Raw genomic sequence first — 22,353 nt, 5'->3', positions numbered from 1 at the left:
ACAAGAGAATATGTAAAGTGGACCCAATAGCTACTAGGTGGTACAAAGATAGCTAATCTAAGATTAATTGAAACTAGTGAAAAATCAGAAGACAGCTCAAATGGTGGAAAAAGAAAAACTCTGTTTGCTGGAAAATTTCCAAGTATGGGAAAAGAATTTAACATGCAGTTAATTAAGGCAGATAAAACTCCAAATAGCCATAATCAGAAAAGAAGTTCTCCATAACACATCATAGTCAAAATCCTAGAAGTCCAACACAAGGACAGAATCTTAAAAGCTATTAGAGAAAAGCAATAAATCACATATAAATGTAAATTCATTAGAATTACAGCAGACTTCTCAACACAAACCATAAAGGCTAGGAGAACTTCAAGTGAAGTGTTTCAAGCCCTAACACAAAATAACTTTCAACCCAGACTAGTATGTCCTGCCAAACTATCTTTCAAAATTGATGGAGAAATAAGGTTTTCATGACAAAGAATACCTTAAAAGATTCATGACCACCAAACTAGCTCTTCAAAAAGTTCTCAAGGATATCCTAGAAAGAGACAATAGGTCAACTATGCCAAAAAGTCCAGTGGAATGAGTACACCAGGTAGGGTGAACAGTCAAACAGAAGGGGGAAGGAATGAATCAGCAACTGGAAAATAATACAATGGCAGGAATAAGTCAATACCTTTCAGTAATAATTCTCAGTGTGAATGACTTAAATTCTCAATCAAAAGACACAGATTGCCAGGTTGGATAAGAAAACAAAACCCAACAGTATGCTGTATACAAAAATAACATATTTAACCCAAAAAATAAACTCAGACTAACAATCAAAGGATGGAAAACAATATTCCATGCAACAGGACTCCAAAACCAAGCAGGAGTAACTATCCTATTTTTAGACAAAAATAGGCAAAGCATATCACTATAGGCAAAGAATATCACTATATATCAATCAAGGGAACAATTCAAAAGGAAGAGATAATAGTTATAAACATATATGCACCAAACCTCACTGCACCCAACTGCATAAAACAAACACTATCGGACATAAAAGTTCACATAAGTATCATATAAGTATAATGAGAGACCTCAATACACCACTGTCACAAATAGATGGATCAATTAGACCAAAAAGTCAACAAAGAAATGTCAGAGTTCAACCATACCTTCAAACAAATGGATTTAATAGATACCTACAGTGTTCCACCTAACATCAGAACACACATTATTCTCAGTAGCACGTGGAGCGTTCTCCAAAACAGACCACATAATTGCCCATAAAGGATACTTAGATAAATACAAAAGAATCAAAATTATCCCAGGCATATTATTAGTGCATAATGTACTGACTAGAAGTCAATGGCAAAAGATACTACAGAAATTATCTGAACACATAGAAATTAAACAATACACTGTTGAATAATCAGTGGGTTACAGAAGAAATTAGACAGTTCCTAGAAACAAATAATAATGTCAGTACAACATACCAGAATTATGGGACCCAATGAAAGCAGTTCTCAGAGGGAAGTTTATAGCTGTGAATGCCCACATAAGAAAAACAGAGCAAGTCCTAATAAATAACCTAATTATGTACCTCAGGGTCCTAGAAAAACAAGAACATTCCAAATCCAAAGCTAGGATAAGGAAAGAAATTATAAAGATCAGAGCAGAAATTAATGAAATTGAGACTAGAAAAATAGTACAAAGAATCAATGAATCAAAGATCTGGTTCTTCAAAAGAATAAACAAAATAGGCAATCCCTTAGACAATCTTGCCAAAAGAAGGAAAGAAAAGACCCATATCAATGCAATTAGAAATGAAAAAGGCAAAATCACACTGGACATTGCTGAAATCCAGAAGATTACTAGTAACTACTTCAAAAACCTGCACTCTAAAAAATTGCAGAATTTGGAAGAAATGGCTAGATCCATATGAGTTATCAAAAACAATGTAAGAGGAAATAAAAACCATGAATAATCCAGTAACAGGCAATTAAATTGAGAAAGTAATAAAAAAACCTACCAACTAAGAAAAGTCTAGGACACGATGGACTCATCACTAAATTCTACAAGAATCTTCAGGAAAGATCTAATGCCAATACTTCTCAAACTCTTTAATGAAGTTGAAATGGAAGGAGTAATTCCAAAGTTACTCCTGGAATATAACATTACCTTGATTCCAAAACCAGAGAAGAACTGAACAAAAAAGAAAGTTACAGGCCAACCACTTTAATGGACATAGATCCAAAATCTGCAAAAATATACAAACAGAATGCAACAAATCATTTAAAACATCATAGGGCCGGGGATTTAGCTCAGTGGTTCTGGTGCCTGCCTCGCAAGTGCAAGGTCCCGAGTTCAATCCCTGGTACCAAAATAAATAAATAAATAAATAAATAAATAAATAAATAAAAAACATCATATATTATGATCAAGTAGGATTCATCCTAGGGATGTAAGGATGGTTTGACATACACAAATCAATAAATGTAATACCTCACATAAGTAGAAGCAAGGACAAAAATTACATGATCATCTCAATAGATGTAGAAAAAGCTTTTGACAAAATCCAATGTTAATTCATGATTTTAAAAAACTCTAAAGAATACAGGTATAGGGCCGGGGATTTAGCTCAGTGGTTCCACCGCCTGCCTTGCAAGCTAAGGACCCGAGCTTGATCTCCAGTACCAAAACAGAATAAAACAAAACAACAACAACAACAAAAAACAAAACAAGAATACAGGTATAGAATGACCTTATCTCAATCTGATAAAAGTATTTATGACAAATTTACTGCCAATATCATATTAAATGGGGAAAAACTGAAAGCTTTTCCTCTAAACTCAGGTACAAGACAGAGATGTCCACTATTGCTACTCCTGTTCAATATACTACTCAAAACTTTAGCCAGAGAAATCAGGCAAGAGAAAGAAAAAAAGGGGGGTATGTATAGAAAAAAAATTAAATTATCTTTCTCTGCAGATGACATGATTCTGTACATAGAAGACCCAAAAAACTCCAACAAAAGATTCCTAGAACTAATAAATTCAGCAAGGTAACAGGATATAAAATCAATACACCAAAATCAGTAGCATTCCTGTACACCAGTAATGAATTCACTGAGAAAAAGAATTAGGGAAACAATAACATTCACAATAGCTTCCAGAAAAATTAAACACTTAGGAATTACCATAAAAAAGGAAGCAAGAGACCTCTACATTGAAATTGTTAGTACTCAGAAAAGAGATTGAAGAGGACATTAGAAAATGGAAAGATGTCCTTTCTTCCTGGATAGACAGAACCAATATTATCAAAATAGACATCCTTCCAAAACTGATAGATGATTTAATAAAATCCCAGTCAAAATGCCAACAGTATTCCTCATAGAACTAGGAAAAAACCCCTAAAATTCATAGGGAACCAGAAAGGATTCAAAATAGCAAACACAATCATGGACAACAGGAACAATGCAGGAGGAATAATGATCCTGGATTTCAAGTTATATTACAAAGCTACAGTGATTAAAAACAGTATGGTACTGGCACAAAAAGAGATGTGTGGATCAGTGGAATGGAATAAAGTATGCAGAAACAATCAGAGACACATTCAGCCACCTGATCTTTGAGATGAAGGAAGTAGAGGAGGTGGAGGAGGTGAAAGAGGTGGAGGAGGTAGGGGAAGGGTGAGGGGAGTATATATGTGCCACAATGATTTGCATACAATAAGACATTTGTCTAATATTTATCAGTGTTACAACTTAGATGGGAAAGAGTGGCAGACTATCTACATAAAAATTACACCATTACAAGGCTGTTGACAGGTGACAAGGGAAGTATTTTTTCTAGGTGTATTTTATGTCTATGTCTTCTGAATTGCCTGGGCTACAGCTGATTTTCAACTATGTAACTCCTCACAGGAAGTAGAAAGTAAAATGTCAGTCCCCCAACACTGATGTAGTCAAGTTTAGGAGGCTGGGGAGGTTACTAGATGGATTCAATTTAACTGGTGAAGTGGAAAGCTGAGTATCTTCAAGTGTTAACAGGACCGGTGGGAGGGTAGCTCAGTGGTAGAGCACTTGACTGGCATGCACAAGACCCAAGGTTCACTCCTAAGCAATCCTCAATAAATATATAAATGAGTGAATGAATGAAGAAGGAAGTCAAACTAACAGTCAGCCAGGAGGGTGGTAAGATGGAGATGAGAGAAATAAAATACGAAAGTGGGTTGCCAAAATCAAGGGGAAGCCGTAAAGGACAGCAGTCTATAGTGTGAGGCATCAGGACAAGGGCTTAGACCTGTGAGGATTGTTTTTCAGTGGTCCTTCCACTGAAGGTTTCCTAACCATGGGAGTCAAAAGACATGTGGGATCGTATGTGCCTTAAGACCCTGAGGCAAAGTCAAGGAGGTAAGTGGGCAGCTAAATAAGGGGACTGGGCTTTGGGTTGGTGTATCCTGGGTAGCAGGAGGAGATGGTGAGCCTAAGGCAGCCAAGCTGAATGGGGCAGAACAGGAGGAGAGCAAAGGAGAGACCTGGAAGTCCACCTGGGCCAGGCAATGAAGAGAGATGTCAAAGTGGGACGCAGCACCTGCAGTGTCCCCTGAGGGTGGAGCTGGATGGAGACTCTCTGGTTGTCGATTCAGGGCTCCCATCAGATCCTCTTAGTCTGAGACTTGCTGAGGCCCCTCTGAGGGTCAGTACAGGGTTTCTCATCCAATTCCACACTGAACAAAACTCTGCCCCAACAAGAGGCAGCTAGTAGGACGTCTATTTGCCTCTTCTTCCTGGGCCAATAGCTGACATCCCTCGGCTTCTCTTGCTTAGGAAACACGCTGGGGCTGGGTTCTAGCCAAAGCACTGTGAACCTGAGGCAAGTTACTTCCAGGCCTGGAAAGAAACTGCAAAGCCTCCCATAGATGTGCTTCTCAGCCTCTCCGAATCCCAGAAACCATGGGGTAAAGATGGCAGGTCCACCATCAGCCTAGATCCCTGACAATGGAAGCAGATCCTGATCTTCTGGAGAGGGAGAAATAAACTTCCCCTGGCTTACTATGTGTTAGGGCATTGTAGCCTGCCTAAGAAATAACTGAGTGGCCAGAGTTTTCAAAGCCCCAAGAAGCATTTCTCATAGAGAAAAATGCCCCTGAGGCATCACCTTTATATGTCTTAAGTGTATGACCACTCATGGACACATAGAGATTGTTTCTGTGGTAACAATAGGCCCACTGTTTGCTTGTTTGTCCTTTGTTTGGAATCTAGAAGATTTTTTCCCATGGAGATGATGTTAGAAATGGCAGCGTGGTCCTCTCTCCTACATCCCCGTAACCTACAATACCAAAAGTAGTAGTTCAATACAGTCTACCATCATTTATAACATCTTTGCCTGGTGTCAGGGGGTAAAGAAAGCAGGACATTGAGAAGGAAAAATCAGACATAGCTTCTGTCAAGTCAACCTTAATAAAGGGGAACCTTAAATTCCAAAGTTCCAAACTCCCAAGAATCATGCTATCAGGGTGAATGTGAATCTGAAAATGAAGACCTAGAGATAACTAGTGCAAGATATTGATCCCCATAATACAACATATCTGCTTTGTTTTTTTAAAAAGAAATCTGGGAGGGATGCAAGCAAAAGTAATTCCATTTCTTTCTTCCTTGCTTCAGCCCCTTCCAGAATGTGTGTTTCCTCTACCCATCCTAGCAGCAGAGATGGGGTGGGGAGACAGCAAGGGTGCAAAGCAAGCAGGGAGGGCAGCGGAGGGGGAGGATGGGCCTTTTGGGTGGATTCTCTGAGTGGGCCTGAGAACACTCACAGGCCTGAAGATGACACCTTGCAGCTCAATAAACTTCCAGGGACAAGGATTCAAAACCAAGGTAGAATGCTTCTCTCTTCACACTCTCTCCCCACCCTGACATTCTCTTTCAAGAAACCTAGAGTAGGGCTGGGGTTTTAGCTCAGTGGTTCTGCTGCCTGCCTCAAAAGCGTAAGGTCCTGAGTTTGATCCCTGGTGCCAAAAAAAAAAAAAAGTTGAAGAAACCTAGAGTAAAGAAATGCCTGAATATTTTCCTGGGTTCTGTGAATATTGGCTTGGAAGAGATTCAGAACTAGACTTCTCCCCACCCCTTGCCCATAGTATGCACCTGAGATACTTCCAGTCAGCTCAATGCAGAAAGAAAAGGCACAGCTTTTGAGAATCACTGTGTTGAAGAAAAAAACCTGTTTTCTGGGTCACCATTTTTCTCCCCTAAGAAGAACTGAAGTCCTCTTCTGTAGGCCAAAGAGAAAGAGCAGGCTGTCCTGTTTGCCTCTACAAGTCTTCTTATGCGGGCATCCACCAGGAGATCCTAGAGGTTGGGGGGATTAAGGTTCAAATTCCTGGAATGGTATTTCCCATCTTTGCCACCCACAGCAAACTCAAGTCCAAGTGGCTTTTGAGTGTTTCTGAGAACCACCATATGAAATGTACAGTTATTGAGGAGTTTCAATAGTACTGGCCTCACCTGACTTGCAAGCGCAAGGACTGGAGTTCAATCCCCAGTACCAAAAAAAAAAAAGTACTGGTTTCATTAATGCACCTATACACTGAAATGCTATTCTCCTACATTCTTATTACAAACCCAAATAGAAAACTATAAAGAACTAAAATTATTGTATGCTTTTCAGCTTCTACAATATTTCAGGAATCCCCTTTCCCTTGATTTCTACTTGTTACCTAAGTAAAAGGGGACTTTGCTAAGCTTCCATTTACATCAGTGCTGGGGAATCCCACAAAACCCCAGAATGATTCACCTTCCTGGCTGCAGTAGCTTATCTGCAGCCTAGGTCAGCATTTAGTGAATGAAGGCCTTTCCCTAGTGCAGTTTTTTCCAAACATTATCAGGGCATCAACATCATCTGAGCCATTTATTAAAACTGCTAGTTGCTTATTCTAGCCAAGCTGGAGCAATGAAAATTTTCCTGCCAACCTCTACTTGTGGTAGAACCGTGAGACAATGGGAGCGCTTGTTCCAAAATACAACACTAATATTTGTCCATTCACTAATTCAGTTTTTCATTTGAAAGTATTTTTTTGGGGGGGGATCTACGTGCCAAGGATTATTCTAGATACTGGGACTATGAGAGTATTAAAATTGGCACAGCTCCCGTCTTTGTGGTAAAGGTAACAGATGATAAAATGAACGAACAAATATATAATCACATATTGTGAGAACATTATGAAGAAGAGATGTTGTGAAGGTAGTGACAGACCAGTGCAGGGACCCAGTAGATAAGGTGGCCTTTAATAGGCTTCTCTGGAGAGATGACACACACACTTGAAGGGTATAAGGTACCTAGAGGAAAGGGAGAGGAGAGGAGAGAATCGCAGGCATGGGGATAGCATGTGTTAAGATTCCTGGGTGGGAAGAGTGTAGTATGAAGGGGTGGGAGTTGGTACTTGATTGGATACTGGATAGCTAGTGTTTAGGCCTTGGAACTGTCAAGGATGGCAGGCCTTAGGGTAGAGCCCTCAGTGAATCAGGGGTCCTCACATGAGGTAGAATAGGCAGGAATGTGGCATATGACAGAGAGGCAGCGCCACCTATCAGGAATGCCAAAGAAATAGGACTTTTACAGAGACATGGAAGAGAAACAGTATGCAAGCAGCATAAAGGAATCAGAATGCTGAAGCCTGGGAAACATTGGGAGAATGAGCAGCTGCCCTCGAAAGGGTGGCAAGAAATATCTTCTGGGGACAGTCAGAGGGAAGGGAAGTGCACTGAATAAGCCAAGAACACAGATGTCATCAACCCAGGAGGAGGGTCCCAGAGGAAATGGTACAAATGTTAGGAGAGGAGGAAAAGGAGAAAGTTGAGTTGGGGAAGGGCAAGAACAGAGCAGAATGGAAAGGAGCAGAATGGAAAGGAAAGGAGGGCCCCGGAGAAGCTATGCTATTGGGCCACATCTTGATGGTCACCACAGATAACCAGTACTGGGTATGGCCTCTCCATAGTATGTGTCTGTGAGAACCAGCCCTAGGAGTCACCTATCGGATGAGAGGTGTGTGTCCTTCCGGGGACACCCTGCTTTTCCAGAAATCAGCGGCCTCCTGGACTTCTCCAGCTGAGGAAGTTAAGTCAGGGGGGAGACAGGAAGAAAACTGTAGCCTAGGGTGGGCTGACACAGTGTGCTGGACCAGATTCTGATGGACTACCACACAGGTGTAAAGAAAAGGGTCCCGAACTGTCCAAGAAGGTGTATTTCCTGAATATATGATGTAAGAGGCTCCAGCCATTGAAAGAGCCAGGAACATCATGAGAAAAGTCTGACAGGGTTGAGCCAAGGCAGACAGTGGCAGAGAAGGGACCAAGGCCTTAAACACCTAACCGACAGGGATCATGCTCAAGGAGTAAGCAAGATGGAGGTTATAAAGTGCACTGGTTGTATGTGTGTACTTTCTCAGAGGGGGGCTGACATTTATTATTTAAAAAAATTTTTTTTTCTATTTGGTACTGGGGATTGAACTCAGGGGGACCTTGCAGTTGTCAGGCAGGCACAGCTCCACTGAGCTACATACATCCCTGGCCCAGAGGCTGACATTTTAGAGCAAGTTTTACATGCTGCCTCGAAAGGTAACAGGCATCCTGGAGTCATATGGATCTTATCCAATTTCTCTACTATTTTTCCCCTTCCATCTGCTGAATGAGGATAATAGTACATATTAACATAGGTTAATAGTTCTTGAAATTTAACTTGAGACTAGCCTGAGATGCTAGGCCCAGCTTTATATCTATCAAAGATCTCAAGTCAGTAGTTCTAAGGTAGTAAAAACTGTCAGGATCCTTAGGATTGAGACATTTTCAAAATGTTTAACACAGGCCTGACTCAGGTAACCTACAGATGACCTGTACACAAGCTGGGCGTGGTGGTACACACCTGTAATACCAGCACACAGGAAGGTGAGGAATAGAACTGCAAGTTCAAGTTCAGCCTGATCAACTTAATGAGACCATCTCAAAAATAAATATACATATATACATATATATGACAGATATATTTCAGTGTGAAGGCCCTGAGTTCAATCTTTAGAATTGTACAAAAGAAAAAAATGTAAATATTTATTTGGTTGTATCTAACATGAGGAGCAACTTCCTTTGGGAAATAAATTCCTTTAGTATCTCTGAAAAACAAGAGTTAAAAACACTAGACAATAGTCCTTATTACAGTTATAAGGTACAACAAGCTTTCCCATCTACTTTAAAATACAAAAAACAAAACCAAAAACTTGTACTTCCAGTAATACTTTGTAAATGGACAGATTTCATATTCTTCACTTACTACAAAATTATAATGCGCAGATTATAAACTAGCGGTCAACCACATAACAAATTTTAAAAAGTTGTCGGTGAGGGCTGGGGATTTAGCTCAGTGGCACTGCGCCTGCCTTGCAAGCGCAAGGTCCTGAGTTCGATCCCCGGTACCAAAAAAAAAAAAAAAAGTTGTCAATGAAAAACCTGTGAAGAAGGTGTGAGGTTGTTTAATGGACATTGTACAATCAGTTATTTGGGGCAATGAAGTAAGTAACTTTCTGGAATTGGAGAATGGAGGAAATTAATTTTCAACACGATTAGAAGGAAAATGCCTTTCCTTGGTAGACAGATGATTTTAACCCCAGAAACTACCTCCAAGACAAAAGTGGTGTTTATGAAATAGCAACACAGTCAAAACTCTTCTGAAATCATGTTCTATAATGGACAACCTGAATGTCTCCAAACATCCCTGGTTAAAACTGGGAATAATAATACTGCCTTATTGCCATGCAATATTTGATGCAGAAAGTTTACAACTAAAGAATGTGGGCAATTTCTTGGATTTTGTTTAATTGAATTCCTGTGTGTATACATGAGGAAAATCAGCCCTGGTTTTACTTTTTTGTTTTTGTCTTGTTTTTTTGAGACAGAGTCTCCCTCTGTAATTCAGGCTGGACTTGAACTCACTACATAGCCCAGGCTGGCCTCAAACTCACTTCAGTCCTCCTGATCAGCTTCCCAAGCTGGGATCACAGGTGTGCACTACCACACCTACCTGCCCTGGCTTTACTTTCAAATAAGTTTTCTTCATAGATACACATGACATTAAACCCTTGCTTAAAGTATCTCCAGTGACTGGCACATAGTAGGACCTCATTTGTGTTCAATTAATATAGAAGTTTTTTTTTTGTTTTTGTTTTGGTACTGGGGATCGAACTCAGGACCTTGCGCTAGTGAGACAGGAGGCAGCACCACTGAGCTAAATCCCCAGCCAGCATATAGAAGTTATAATATCCAGAATAGCTAGAGGGCAGAGCAATAATTAAGTCTTGCCAATTGGGTGTGGTATCTCACATCTCTAATCCCAGCACTCTGAGAGGCTGAGGCAGCAGGATTAAACTTTGAGTCCAATCTTAGCAATTTAGTGATGTAGCAAGACCCTGTCTCAAAAAAAAATTTTTTTTTTTAAATAGGCTGGAGATATAGCTCAGTGGGAAGGCCTTAGGTTCAGCGCACAGTGACACACACAGACACACAATTTCCCTTCTGAAAAGAAATTCAAATGACAAATGAATTTTAATAGTTCTGTAAAATCACATTGATCAGCACTGATAAAACCCTGGAACTTCTTAGGGACTGGCCTATAGTGCACACTCTGGTGGCTCCAAAGGATGAAGGTGCTGTAACTGTGATCTCCACTCCAGCAAGACTGGCCCCTGGCGGTGGTGAGGCATAAAATCACCGAGAAGCAGCTCACTGCTGTCTGCTCCGCCTACCACTCCTTCACCTACACCACTCTACGCAGAGAGAATGTTTGTATTCTAATCACAGGACAAATCTCCTACATAAAGGGATGACATACACACAGCTTTTTAAATACTTTTGCTAATTTTTCCGGAACGTATTCCTTATATTTCAAAAATTCCTTAAGATAGTGTTTTCCAATTCTTGAAGAGTGTAGTGCTAGATACACTGAAAAGCCCTCTATATATGCTAAAAACTGAAACTTAAAAAATAATTTAGGAAAATATCAAGTCTTTGGCATATTGATTCAGATCTCTATTAGAAAATTAGTCTGTTTTTCCTGTACTGTTGGCTGAACCCAGGACCTTCACACTAAAATGTATTTCCAGCACATTACAATTTTCTTTTTTTTTAAATTCTGAGCCAGGATCTTGCTAAATTGGTAAACTGTCCAGGCTGGGCTTAAACTTGCAGTCTTCCTGCCTCAGCCTCCCAGAATGTCAGGGTCAACAAACCTAGCTGAAAATTAAGTTTTAAATTGGGTAAACTTGAATCACACTGTTCACAAATGCTCATCTTTTTGTAATCCTTAAATTTAAGTTTGTTTTCAATAAAAATCCGGTGTCTAGAAAACAAATTTTGTTAAAAATTTTTTATTCAAGTACTTTTACAGTTTTATTACTCCTAAATATGTTAATGTATAAAAAGTCACCAAACCACTCACATTGTAGCTTATATCATGTAAGTTCTAAGTCAAGCTATGTGGCACTCAATGGAAAACACAAAGTATCAGTTTTCTAGGATTTTAGTAGAGCCTGTCCACATGCTCTTTCTTACATAATTAGAATTTGCTTTTAACTTGATGAAACGTTGAGCTAACAAACTCTCAAGTCGAGAATCCATCTCACATAGGTTTTAACTTTTGAAATAGGCTATAAAACATCACTCAACAGCCATTTAATTAAGATACCTGCAATTTGTTTCTCCAATAAAAACATTTTTAAAAACAGTAACTCAGGTAAAAATAAAATACTAATGGCCAATAAGGCACAAGTTGCTACATGAAAGTGAACTGCACAGCCACAACTCACACCAAGTCACTCACACTCTGAGCTGGATTCATCAAACTATAAACTTCACCATCACCTGTAAACAATCTAAGCAGAAGCACCTGACAGTTCTCTCTCCCACTGCTATGTAAAACCCAATTTATATTTTTCAGGACAAAAGCCAACAACAATCTTACCGTGTGTGTGTCAAGGGAGACCAAAACTTTAATATTATGTATATATGAACACAGAAAACATTGTGAAATCTATTATAAACCTGAAAGTTTCTAGCATGGATTAATTAGAAAAGAACCATACAAGTTTCATTAGTGAAACTGATAATCTACACAGAATGTGTATGTTACTGCATTTATGTAACTTTCATCACTGGACTAGTTGTGAAGGTGAATTTCTCAGGTTTGTTTTCTATTTTGAATGTCAAAGGCAGAGGTTTAGTCTTTTATCTTTTAATTAATTTATTTTTTAGCATGGTGCATCGTAAATCAGAGCGTATCTTGGAACAGCAGACTATGGATACCAACCACTCAGACTATCTAGGTATCTTAACCGATCCACTGAATCTTAGAGCAGAGGAGAGTAAATCTCAAGACCATCAGCTACATCCAATGAGTTACTGCTAGGTGTTGTCCAGAAACCAAGCTGTTACAATTCTAAGGACTGGAAACTGGTTGCTCATTGACTAAATGCTTTAGTGCAAGAGTTCCCTCAAGTTTTGGATTCTTTGACCTTTGGTTTGGGATATTTACTTACTCACAAGAAACAACTAGATTTATGATGTGACACAGGGAATAGCCTGGATGGCATTTCATTAATGTTCTCTGTAACATATCTGAAATTAGGATAAAATAATAAAGAAGACAGAAGTGGTTTTAATGTGTAGGCTCTTACCCTTTGACCACACACACACAAAAAAAGGTAAAGGCACTTAGATGTTATTCTCCCATGAAGGAATAAAAACATCAAATTACAGTAAAGAAGCCTGTTAAGTGTGGGACACCAGGGTTACACCTCTTTGTACACAGACACTAGCTATTATTAAGAAGTTCTAGACTTAGAATGCTGTAGAAAATATGTGAATAATCTGTTAAATTTGGTTTAGTTTTTAGTTTAGTTGAAGTGGTCCACAATAAGTTGGTTTTTTACTAATTTGTTTTCCAATGGAAGGGCAAACATCTTAGTTGATGAGTTAACATCTCACTGTAGCATCACTACCAGAATGTTGTTTCAAGTATGGCAAAAATTCCAAGCTCTAAAATTTTCATTCATCTCCTGAACATTTTTCTAAGATAGGGTCTTGCAATGTAGGGTAGGCTGGCCTTGAGCTATGTAGCCCAGGCTGGCCTCAAACTCAAGGTGATCCTCCCAAGTGCTGGGATTACAGGTATGCACCACTATGCCTGGATTTCCAGAACAAATTTTGATCAACTTTTGTTCTAACACAAATTTTTGACATGGTACATATAAAAACAGTCCAGTCTTGATGGATATTAAATGTTTTATTTAAACATTTTTAATGTAAAAAAAAAAAGGTGCACAAATACAGATTACATTATGATGACCAAGGCAGTATTCTACATGATAAAAATCAAAACAAAACAAATCTCTAATAAACGTACCGGCACTGAACAAGCATAATACCTGATATTTAATCCAGGCTGCATATGCATAAAATAATCTGACCACATGCTTATGCAAAATAAATTATTTCCCAGAATACCAAAATGCCAACCATTCCGACTGTTCACTGCCTTATTCCCCCAGTATTTTGAGAGAACTTCCATATAACATAAAAAGAACTGGCATGGCACTTAAAGACTACAAAAAATAGAACACAATTAAAAACATATTTGTTACGCAATTTCATATAAAATATACAGAGTACATCTTATTAGTTAAAAAAAAAATTAAAAACAAAAGACCGCCCTGAATAATGGTTAAAACCTCATCATAGAAAAATGCTCATCGTTTGTATATTACTGGTAGAAAACTAATAAGATTTCATTGAGGGGAGTGGGAAAGATATCTAATGAAGTCATTCATTTGAAATTTGTTAAAAAATTCTGACCAAGTTGTAACTTGCTGCTCATCTCATCTTCAAATAGTTCACCATGAATACATTTTCTACTATTTAACTGCAGGACAAAAGAATAACTTGAAGAAAGTGTTTCTCAAAATGAGGGCCAAAGGCTCAAAAGAATTTTAACACGGGCCCAGTAATATATTTTAAACAAATTCCTTATTTGATTAGTCCACATTCTGAAATGCTCTACGGGAAACAGCACCACTTAAAAGCAAGATCATAAACACATTTCTGACAAGTCAGAACTCTTTATAAGTTTATGATGTGAATACTGATTTTTGTTTTAAAACAAGTTCCAGGCATTAAGAGAAACATGTATATACCTCTCAAATAAACATGTGAATGTCTATAAACGTTTTCCTTTGAGGTTTTCATTACTTTTGGACTTAGTTATTTGGAGAAAAAATAATATATGACTACAAGCTTTGGAAAAGATACATTTCTAATGAAATGGAGCATCAAGAAATAAAATAAAGGGCCGGGGATTTAGCTCAGTGGTTTCACCGCCTGCTGCACAAGCTCAAGGACCCAAGTTCGATCCCCAGTACCAAAAAAAAAAAAAAGAAAATAAAAAGATAATTTATTAAATCCATACAAATTTCAAATCTTTCTAAATTTAAAACTAGATAGCTTCCCTAAAGTTAAATTTTACTAAGATTGTACCATTGTAACTTATTTAGATGATCATGGTCACTTTTCAAGTCCTTTGCATAAAAATGGTGTTAAACCGAGTGCTACATCTGGCACCTCTTTAAATAATAAACTGCTAACTATTAACTTTAACAAAGAGTCTGAAAAACTCTGTCCCAAAATGAATTCTATTATTACATGTGTTCTCTACTAAATAAAAACTCAATTTAGGAGACAGAACTGTAATTTATGTGTTTTCTACACATTTATTCATAATTGTTATTATTTTTTGGATTTCATTGAAAACTCCATAAACTGGGGCCCAAAGTACAGGTAATATGGTTTGGAGAGAAGCACAAATAAGACATTCTACTTAAAAGACAAATTATTTTCCTGTGTAGTAATAAGAAAAAAACATTATACATTGTCTTCACTTAATAAATGGAATGTGTTTATAAGTTTTATAACAAGTGAATCCCTTCTCGTTATCTAAGTCAAATCAGAAAAAGCAACTGTAGGATATGCCTTTTCTTGTTTTGTTTTTTGAGACAGGGTCTCACTATGTAGTTCAGGCTGGCTGTGAACTCAATGTGTAGCCCAGGCTTGAACTCACAGTGATCCTACTGCCTCAGCCTCCCAAGTGCTGGGATTACAGGTGTGCGCCGCCACACCCAGGTTATATACCTTTAATAAGAAATAAATATTGGCACTGCATTTTTCTGCATCTACTTTAAATTTTGATTTTTTTTTCCCTTTCTATATACTGAGCAATTTTCCATTCAACTGCATCTTAGGACTTCTGAATTATATATATATTAACATTCCAGTTAAAGATTTCATTAAAAGAGCAAGCTCAGAAGCAACTCTTTTATACTAAAAATAAAATCACTTGTGCCAATTTTTAAAAAATAGCTAATGATTTGGATTCTGATTCTAAATAAAACATGTTTACATTTTAACTGAGAAGAATCTGTCTTTGCACTCAAAAGGTTGAGGCAGGAGGATCATAAATTTGAGGACAGCCTGGGCTCCACAGTGAGTTCAAGGCCAATATGGGCTACATAATGAGGCCCTGTCAGAGAAGGGAGAGGGAGAAGGGGAGGGATAAGGAGAAGGGAAGGGGGAGGAGGGAGAGTGGGAGGGAGGGAGGGAAGGGAAGGGGGAAGAGGGAGAGTGGGAGGGAGGGAGGGAAGGAGAGAGGGAGAGGGAGAGAGGAGGAGAGGGGAGAGAGGAAGAGAGAGGAGGAGAGAGACAGAGACAGACAGGGAAAGGAAAAATCCTCCAAGAAATGTCATTACAAATTTAATAACCGTTACCTTAAAAATCAGTAAGTATTCAAGGAAATAAGAAAATTTATAGCTGTATTTTTAAACATAAACTCCAAACCAAGAGGTAATGTAGAAAGTTGTTGTATTTTAAATTAATCTTTTATTCCAAAATTAAACCCTCAATTGACTTAACACAGAATGGCAAAAATTATGGGAAGCTTATGATGTTATCTCTCATGTGTCTTAATGCAACAGACACCTTCTTTTAAAAGTAGTGGTATTGGGCCGGGGATTTAGCTCAGTGGTTTCGTCGCCTGCTGCGCAAGCAGAAGGACCCGAGTTCGATATCCGGTACCAAAAAAACAAACACAGAAACAAATAAAAGTAGTGGTATTTCCCGTGAACAAATAGGTAACTTCATTACTCATCAGTAGGCCTCTGAAGAACCACTGCAACTAAATTTCAACATGATTGTCTGGAAGTTAATTTTAATTTCTTTTCTGTAGTTACATTTAGATGTAATACTTGATTCTTATAGTCTATAATAAGGGATATTGAATTTTTTTGTAGATAGGAAATATGAAATGGTTAATTATATCCAGGCTGGTAACAAGTTCATTCATGCATTAAATGGCAACATAAGCAGAAGGCATAGTTGAAAAATGAAGATCAGACACATTCTTCTGCAGACATCAGAAGAGGATTGATATACTCAAAACCTTCAAATTCAGATTGATCAATCTTCCTCACAATATCACTGTTGAAAGAAAAATAAATTTATTTTCATCACAATCAAGATTTCTTCAACCTTTAATGGTAAATAAGATTAAAAATTTAAAACAGAGCTAATTATATACATTCTGAAAAAGAAATCTACAAATTCTTAGATCAATCCCAAAATATTTTCCCTAGAAGAATCAAGAAGAGTACTAGAAAAAAAAAAATCAATCCCATAAACAAACTTATAATTCAAAACTAACTGGGAATAAAAATGGCACAAGTTATCACAATTCCAGTCAACCTGAACTTTTGACCTGAATAACATTCTTAATTAAGGTGAACATCCAGGTCTGATTAGTATCCAGTTTAGTAGTCACCTCAATAGCCAGATGGAAGATGGTGAAGAGAAGACCCAGAAGAAGTTAGCCAAAGGGAAAAGGCATTAGGAACAAGTACACTGAGAGACCTGGAATAAGGAGAAAACATCACAGGGAGATAATGGAGCACAGCAAGGGAGAGGCAACATTCTGTTACACTGGGCTTTTAGTTTAGTGTACCATAAGAGAAGTCCTAGCAAACATTTTAATACTTAGGTGTACATACCATACTGTAGAACTCAAAGTTTCAGAGCTAGAACCCCTTAATTAGGGAGGCAGGTAACTGATACACTGGAAAGCCATGAAGGAAAGCAGTGTCTGCTAGATTTCACACATGACAAGCAAAGTCCTGTTTAAACACAATTCTAAAAAGAGGGTGACTTCTAGTTGGAGAAATCAAGGAAACCAGCGTTCACTCTACAAACACTGAATGAATGGAATAATGAATGTGGTAAGCCTGGGAAAATGCAAGTAATTATTAGCATTGAAGCATAGTAATAGAAGCATGTTAAATAGGAAAGTAATGGCTAAAGAAGCCAGAAATGTTTATATTAAATATGCCTCAATCCATCAAAATCTGGTTGCATTTGAGGTGACTGTGAAAGATGGGAAGAGTTCAATAGGTAAAAACGATGGAGGAATAGAGGCAAAAGCAGGGATAGGCAGGGAGAGAATGATACTGAAGGGGAAGGTGAGTAACAAGACTGATCAGAATCCCGCTTGCTAGAGTGAGAGATACAGCTACAGAGTTAGGCTGGTTGGAGCAGATGGGGTAGGTTTTAAATGCTAGTAGCTAAGAGGAGCGGTATTATGTGATAGGCAATGCAGATGCTAATGAAGGTTTCTGATTAAAGGGACTAAATTATTAGAGTGGTACTTCATGAAGTGCATAGAACAGGCTGCATAGTAAAGGGGTGAAGGCGATCAATTAGGGAGCTGATTAATACTCTTGGTATGATGGCACTGGAACTAGGGTTCCAACAGAATGAGACAACAGAACGAGAAAGGTGGCTCTGATGCAAGTGATAAAGTAAAAAAAAAGAGACTAGGATTTGCTAAGTGGTGGTGTTATGTAATATCCTAAGGAAAAAGGCAACAACCACTGATATTTTGAATCCAAATGAGAGAAATACATAGTGACACAATGAGTAGAAGTAGGTAAATAACACTGAACTGATTGAAAACAATAGAAAAAGAGATCATAAAGATCATTATTTTGACTTCATACTTTCATATATTTGAGGTATTTGACAAAGTGGGTGAGATATTGAACAGATGAAAATGCAGTTCAGGAGAGATATCAGGGCAGGGGCTAGATGCTCCAGAAACCATCACTCACTTACTGTTCACAGGAACTTTGTGAGGTTGACAAGGAGAACAAACAGGCTCAGAGAAGTTAAACAATTCATATCCAAGATACCCAGTTGGTAAGGGGTGGCATCGGAATTCAAACTCCTATCTCTTGATTAAATCCAGTGTTCTTTTTAATATAAAATGCTATCAGGAATAATGACTTGGCATGTATCTCTCTTCTAGTAGACAGCAAGCTTTCTGCAAGAATGGACTATTTTGATCCTCTGAATTTTGAGTACTTAGCATAATACCTTTTGCTTAATAACCATTTGCCAATTTAGCTAGGTGTTATTGAAGTAGCTAGTGTTCATGTTATGGGACTAGTTCACATCTCCAAGGTACAAATTTTGCATATAGCAAAGAGAAGGCTGTCATTCATGAACAGAACCATGGAATATCCTGGTCTCAAGGGGAAAGGGGAAAAAAAATAAAGCTCAGGATGAAATAGAGTCAGGATGGGCAGTTCTACTAAAGGCAAGGCCTTTAGTGAGTGTGAAATGCTTTACAGACATCAGGGAAGATAAGGACTAACAAAAAGTGCCTTATAAAATTAAGAAGTCAGTTTGACCTTTAACAGCTGAAGGATAAGGTTAAACTGTAAGGGTAAACATGTTTGCAGGAAGAAAGAGCAAAACAATCAATGCTGACTTCTGTAAAGAAGTTTAATAGGGATATGCTTATATATTTTTACCATAAATACCCTTTAAGTATTTTTTAATGCTTAAAAACTAAAAGAAAATGAGAAAAAAAATGTGGTGGTTCAAAGAGGAGCTAAGCTGAGCATGGTGGTTCATGCCTGTAATTCCAGCACTCAAGAGGCTGAAGCAGGAGGATTCCAAGTTCGAGGACAGCCTGGGCTATATGGGAAGACTCTGTCTCAAAACAAACAAAAACAACAAAAAAATGAAACAAAAACAAAGAGAGGCTAAAACTTAGGGGAAAAAACATCAGGCTAAGTATGCTTGTAGTAGAGGAAAAGAAGCTGGAAAAAATAAATCAAAGATGGTGAGTGAAGCAGCTGGGCACAGTGGAACACGCCTGTGATCCCAGCACTCGGGAGGCTAAGGCAGGAGAATCGCCATGAGTTCAAGTCCAGCCTGACCTACGTAGTGAGACTCTATCTCAGACAGACAGACAGGCAGGCAGACAGACAAAAGATGGTGAAGCAACAAAATGAAATCCCAAAGGAAACTAAAGAAATGAGTCCAGGAAAATTAAGAGGGCTATCCCTTCCCAAAAAGGGAGAGCCTTCTCAGAGTAGGGACAAGAAAAAGGTTGGGAAGAGTTAGAGAGCAATCCTGAAATACAAGGCAGCCTGGAGACAGCTGCCAAGGAGACAAGCTCACATAGCCTGAGGTCTCAATCCTCACAGCAGAGCTAAGGCAAGGTTAACCCACTAGGAGAGATGGAGGCAGGGGTCAGACTGAGGCTGCTAAAACACAGAGACCGCTTGGAACAGCTGCTGGGAAGAATGTGATCAGAATTAAGATATGTAAAATGACTGCCAGATAATAAAGGCCTCCTTGAGATGAGAGAGAATGAATTTGGAATGATAAATGATCCACAAGTTATCCCAAACTGTATTTTAAAAATATGCAACACAAGCACAAAAATATTTCAGATCACTGCAGGCTGGATGTAATTTTTAAGGTAATACTCAGAAATTCAGTCAAAGATGTTCATCATCAAAATTGGAAGCAGTAGCACAGTAGAAAGAGCACAGGCCTTAGTCAGATCTGGGTTTGAGTCCTGACTGCCACCTGACAGCTGTGTAACTTTGCTTAACCTCTCTGAGCCTCGGTTTTCTCATCTGTAAAATGAAGATGACAATACCTAGTTTACAAGGTTGCTGTGAGAATTAGGATAATGAATGTAAAGTAAAAAATAATGATGGTTATTAGTACAATTTGTAACAGTATATAAAAGGGTTCAAATATCCAGGAACTGGTTACATAAGTATAATTTGATAATAAAACATGTAGTTACTAAAAAATGGGTTTTCAAACCCACCTTTAAAAAGAAAATACTACAGTATATATATAGAATTACTTACTCATCATCTGGAGTGAGCTGGACAGGTTCATTAGTAAACTGAGAATCAAAGTTGTCCAAACCAAATTCTCCAGAAATATTTGGTTTAAAGGGAGGTACCACCTGCTTTTGCTCCATCTGAAAAGATGTATTATGACAGCTCAAGTTTGCTTTCTTAGAAAAATTCCACCTCTATTTTTCTCCTCTGCTCTCAAATGTTTTGCTAGACATAGTTCTACACAGTAGAGCCAGTATTAACAATGATGGATATAATCTATGAATCTGAATGTGGATAAGGGCCTTAAAAATATTAAAAACTGCTGTTACATTACTATTTTAATTCTTTTGTTTTAAAGTTTTTTTTAAAAAAGCACTTTAGGAAGTTTTCAGTTATTTAAGCTGTGATTCACTAGTATTTCAACACTTTTAAGACAGTAGGGCCGGGGATTTAGCTCAGTGGTTTCACCACCTGCTGTGCAAGCAGAAGGACCCGAGTTTGATCCCCGGTATGACAGTAAAATTTGCCCTGAGGTAACAATAAACCTAACATTAGGGCCGGGGATTTAGCTCAGTGGTTTCGCCGCCTGCTGTGCAAGCACAAGGACCCGAGTTCAATCCCTGGTACCAAAAAAAAAAAAAAAAAAAAAAAAAACCAACTAAAAAACAATCAAAATTTACATACCATATCCCAGTCAACATTTCGAAAGAATGGATGCCCCTGAATATCAGCAAATCCTGTTTGAGGATGACAACCCAATCGTTCCTTTGGGTCCTAAGGTGGAAAAAAATGTTTCAAGGACTAGGTGAATGCCATGTTTTAAAATAATTTACCTTCCTGGCCTGTGTTTCATGCCTTTTACATGGTATCTTTATTTCTGAAGCTGAAATGGTCTTTTACTTCTAGGAAGTGAGTTATCTGAAGCTTGTGACAGTTAAGAATTCCTCATGGCTCCTTATGTCACTGAAGCAGAGAATTGCTACTAGTCCCTGCTAAAGAAACACAGAAGGTAAAATAGCAGCAGCATTTCAATAGCATCCAGCTGCTTCTCTGGTATAGGTTTGTCTCAGTCAAAATATGGAAATTTTACAAGTTTGTTCTCAGCCCAATTTTATTTTATTTTATTTTATTTTATTTTATTTTTTTTTTTTTGGTACCAGGGATCGAACTCAGGACCTTGTGCTTGCAAGGCATGTGCCAGAACCACTGAATTAAATCCCTGGCCCCCATCGCAGCCCAATTTTAAACCCAGATGCTCAATTATGCCAACAAAATACACTCTGTGTAAGACACTGATAGCATTACCTGAACCACTGGAGTGAAAAGAAGCCTGCAACTTATCAAGTCCTGGCGTATTCCTCTTTGAATAGTAAGTTCCAATTTTTCTTTTTCTTTCTTTCTTTCTTTCTCTTTTTTTTTTTTGTTCCGGGAATTGAACTCAGGACCCTGCGCTTGTGAGGCAGGCGCAGTGCCACTGAGCTAAATCCCTGGCCCCCCATTTTTCTTTCTGATAAAAGGCATTTTATTTTGTGTATTAATACTTCTTGCCTTCATTTTTCATTGTAGGTAAGATTAGCTTTCAAGTTTAAATCTTTCCTCACATAAAGTATTCTTTTTTTTTTTTTGGTACCGGGGATCGAACTCGGGTTCTTGAGCTTGCAAGGCAAGCGGCGGAACCACTGAGCTAAATCCCCAGCCCAAAGTATTCATTTTTAAAAAGCTTCAACTATCGTGGCTTTCCTCCTGATAGCCTACCATACGTCCTCCAGGGTGCACTTTTATCTTGCTTTTCCCCTTTTTACTCAGCCCAAGCTTGCTCTGTAGAGCCAGATTCTCCCTCACTCTTCACTTTTTCTTTTTCAAATAAATTCTGTCACCTATTTTTTGCTCATTGCATTCAATTCTTTTAGAGATGGGAAGAACCTGGAAACCAACTCCAGAAAGAGATGCAAGTACCAGAAAATCTGGTAACATTTATCTTGTAAGCCACTTTTAGAGACTACCGGTAACATTATTTGGCATACTCATCCAGGAGGACACCAGGCCCCAAGCCAAGCCAATAGGAAACCTCTTGGACCTCACTAC

General features: G+C 38.3%; 1 protein-coding gene across 5 annotated transcripts in view; it reads right to left on the bottom strand.

Annotated features, from left to right (window-relative positions):
• Positions 1 to 13,288: 13,288 nt before the first annotated feature.
• Prkci (protein kinase C iota) overlaps positions 13,289 to 22,353 on the bottom strand; it is an 84,205-nt gene continuing 75,140 nt past the window's right edge. For 4 of the 5 annotated variants that reach the window (XM_087186499.1, XM_087186498.1, XM_087186502.1 and 1 more), the window contains 3 exons: positions 20,953 to 21,042; positions 20,293 to 20,408; positions 13,289 to 16,546 (listed from right to left, as the gene is read on the bottom strand). In XM_087186499.1, coding sequence (XP_087042625.1) covers positions 16,459 to 16,546; positions 20,293 to 20,408; positions 20,953 to 21,042 — 294 coding nt within the window. In that variant the 3' untranslated portion in view covers positions 13,289 to 16,458. Of the gene's footprint in view, positions 16,547 to 16,629; positions 20,050 to 20,292; positions 20,409 to 20,952; positions 21,043 to 22,353 lie in introns of those variants that run through there. The other variant, XM_087186500.1, reaches the window with a different exon arrangement.

This window comes from Heterocephalus glaber, unplaced genomic scaffold, assembly GCF_053883595.1.
Source record: "Heterocephalus glaber isolate CG9 unplaced genomic scaffold, H.glaber_assembly_v1.0 deba00001504, whole genome shotgun sequence".
Taxonomy (NCBI): Eukaryota; Metazoa; Chordata; class Mammalia; order Rodentia; family Bathyergidae; genus Heterocephalus; species Heterocephalus glaber.
This window is presented reverse-complemented; position numbering and strand designations above follow the sequence as displayed.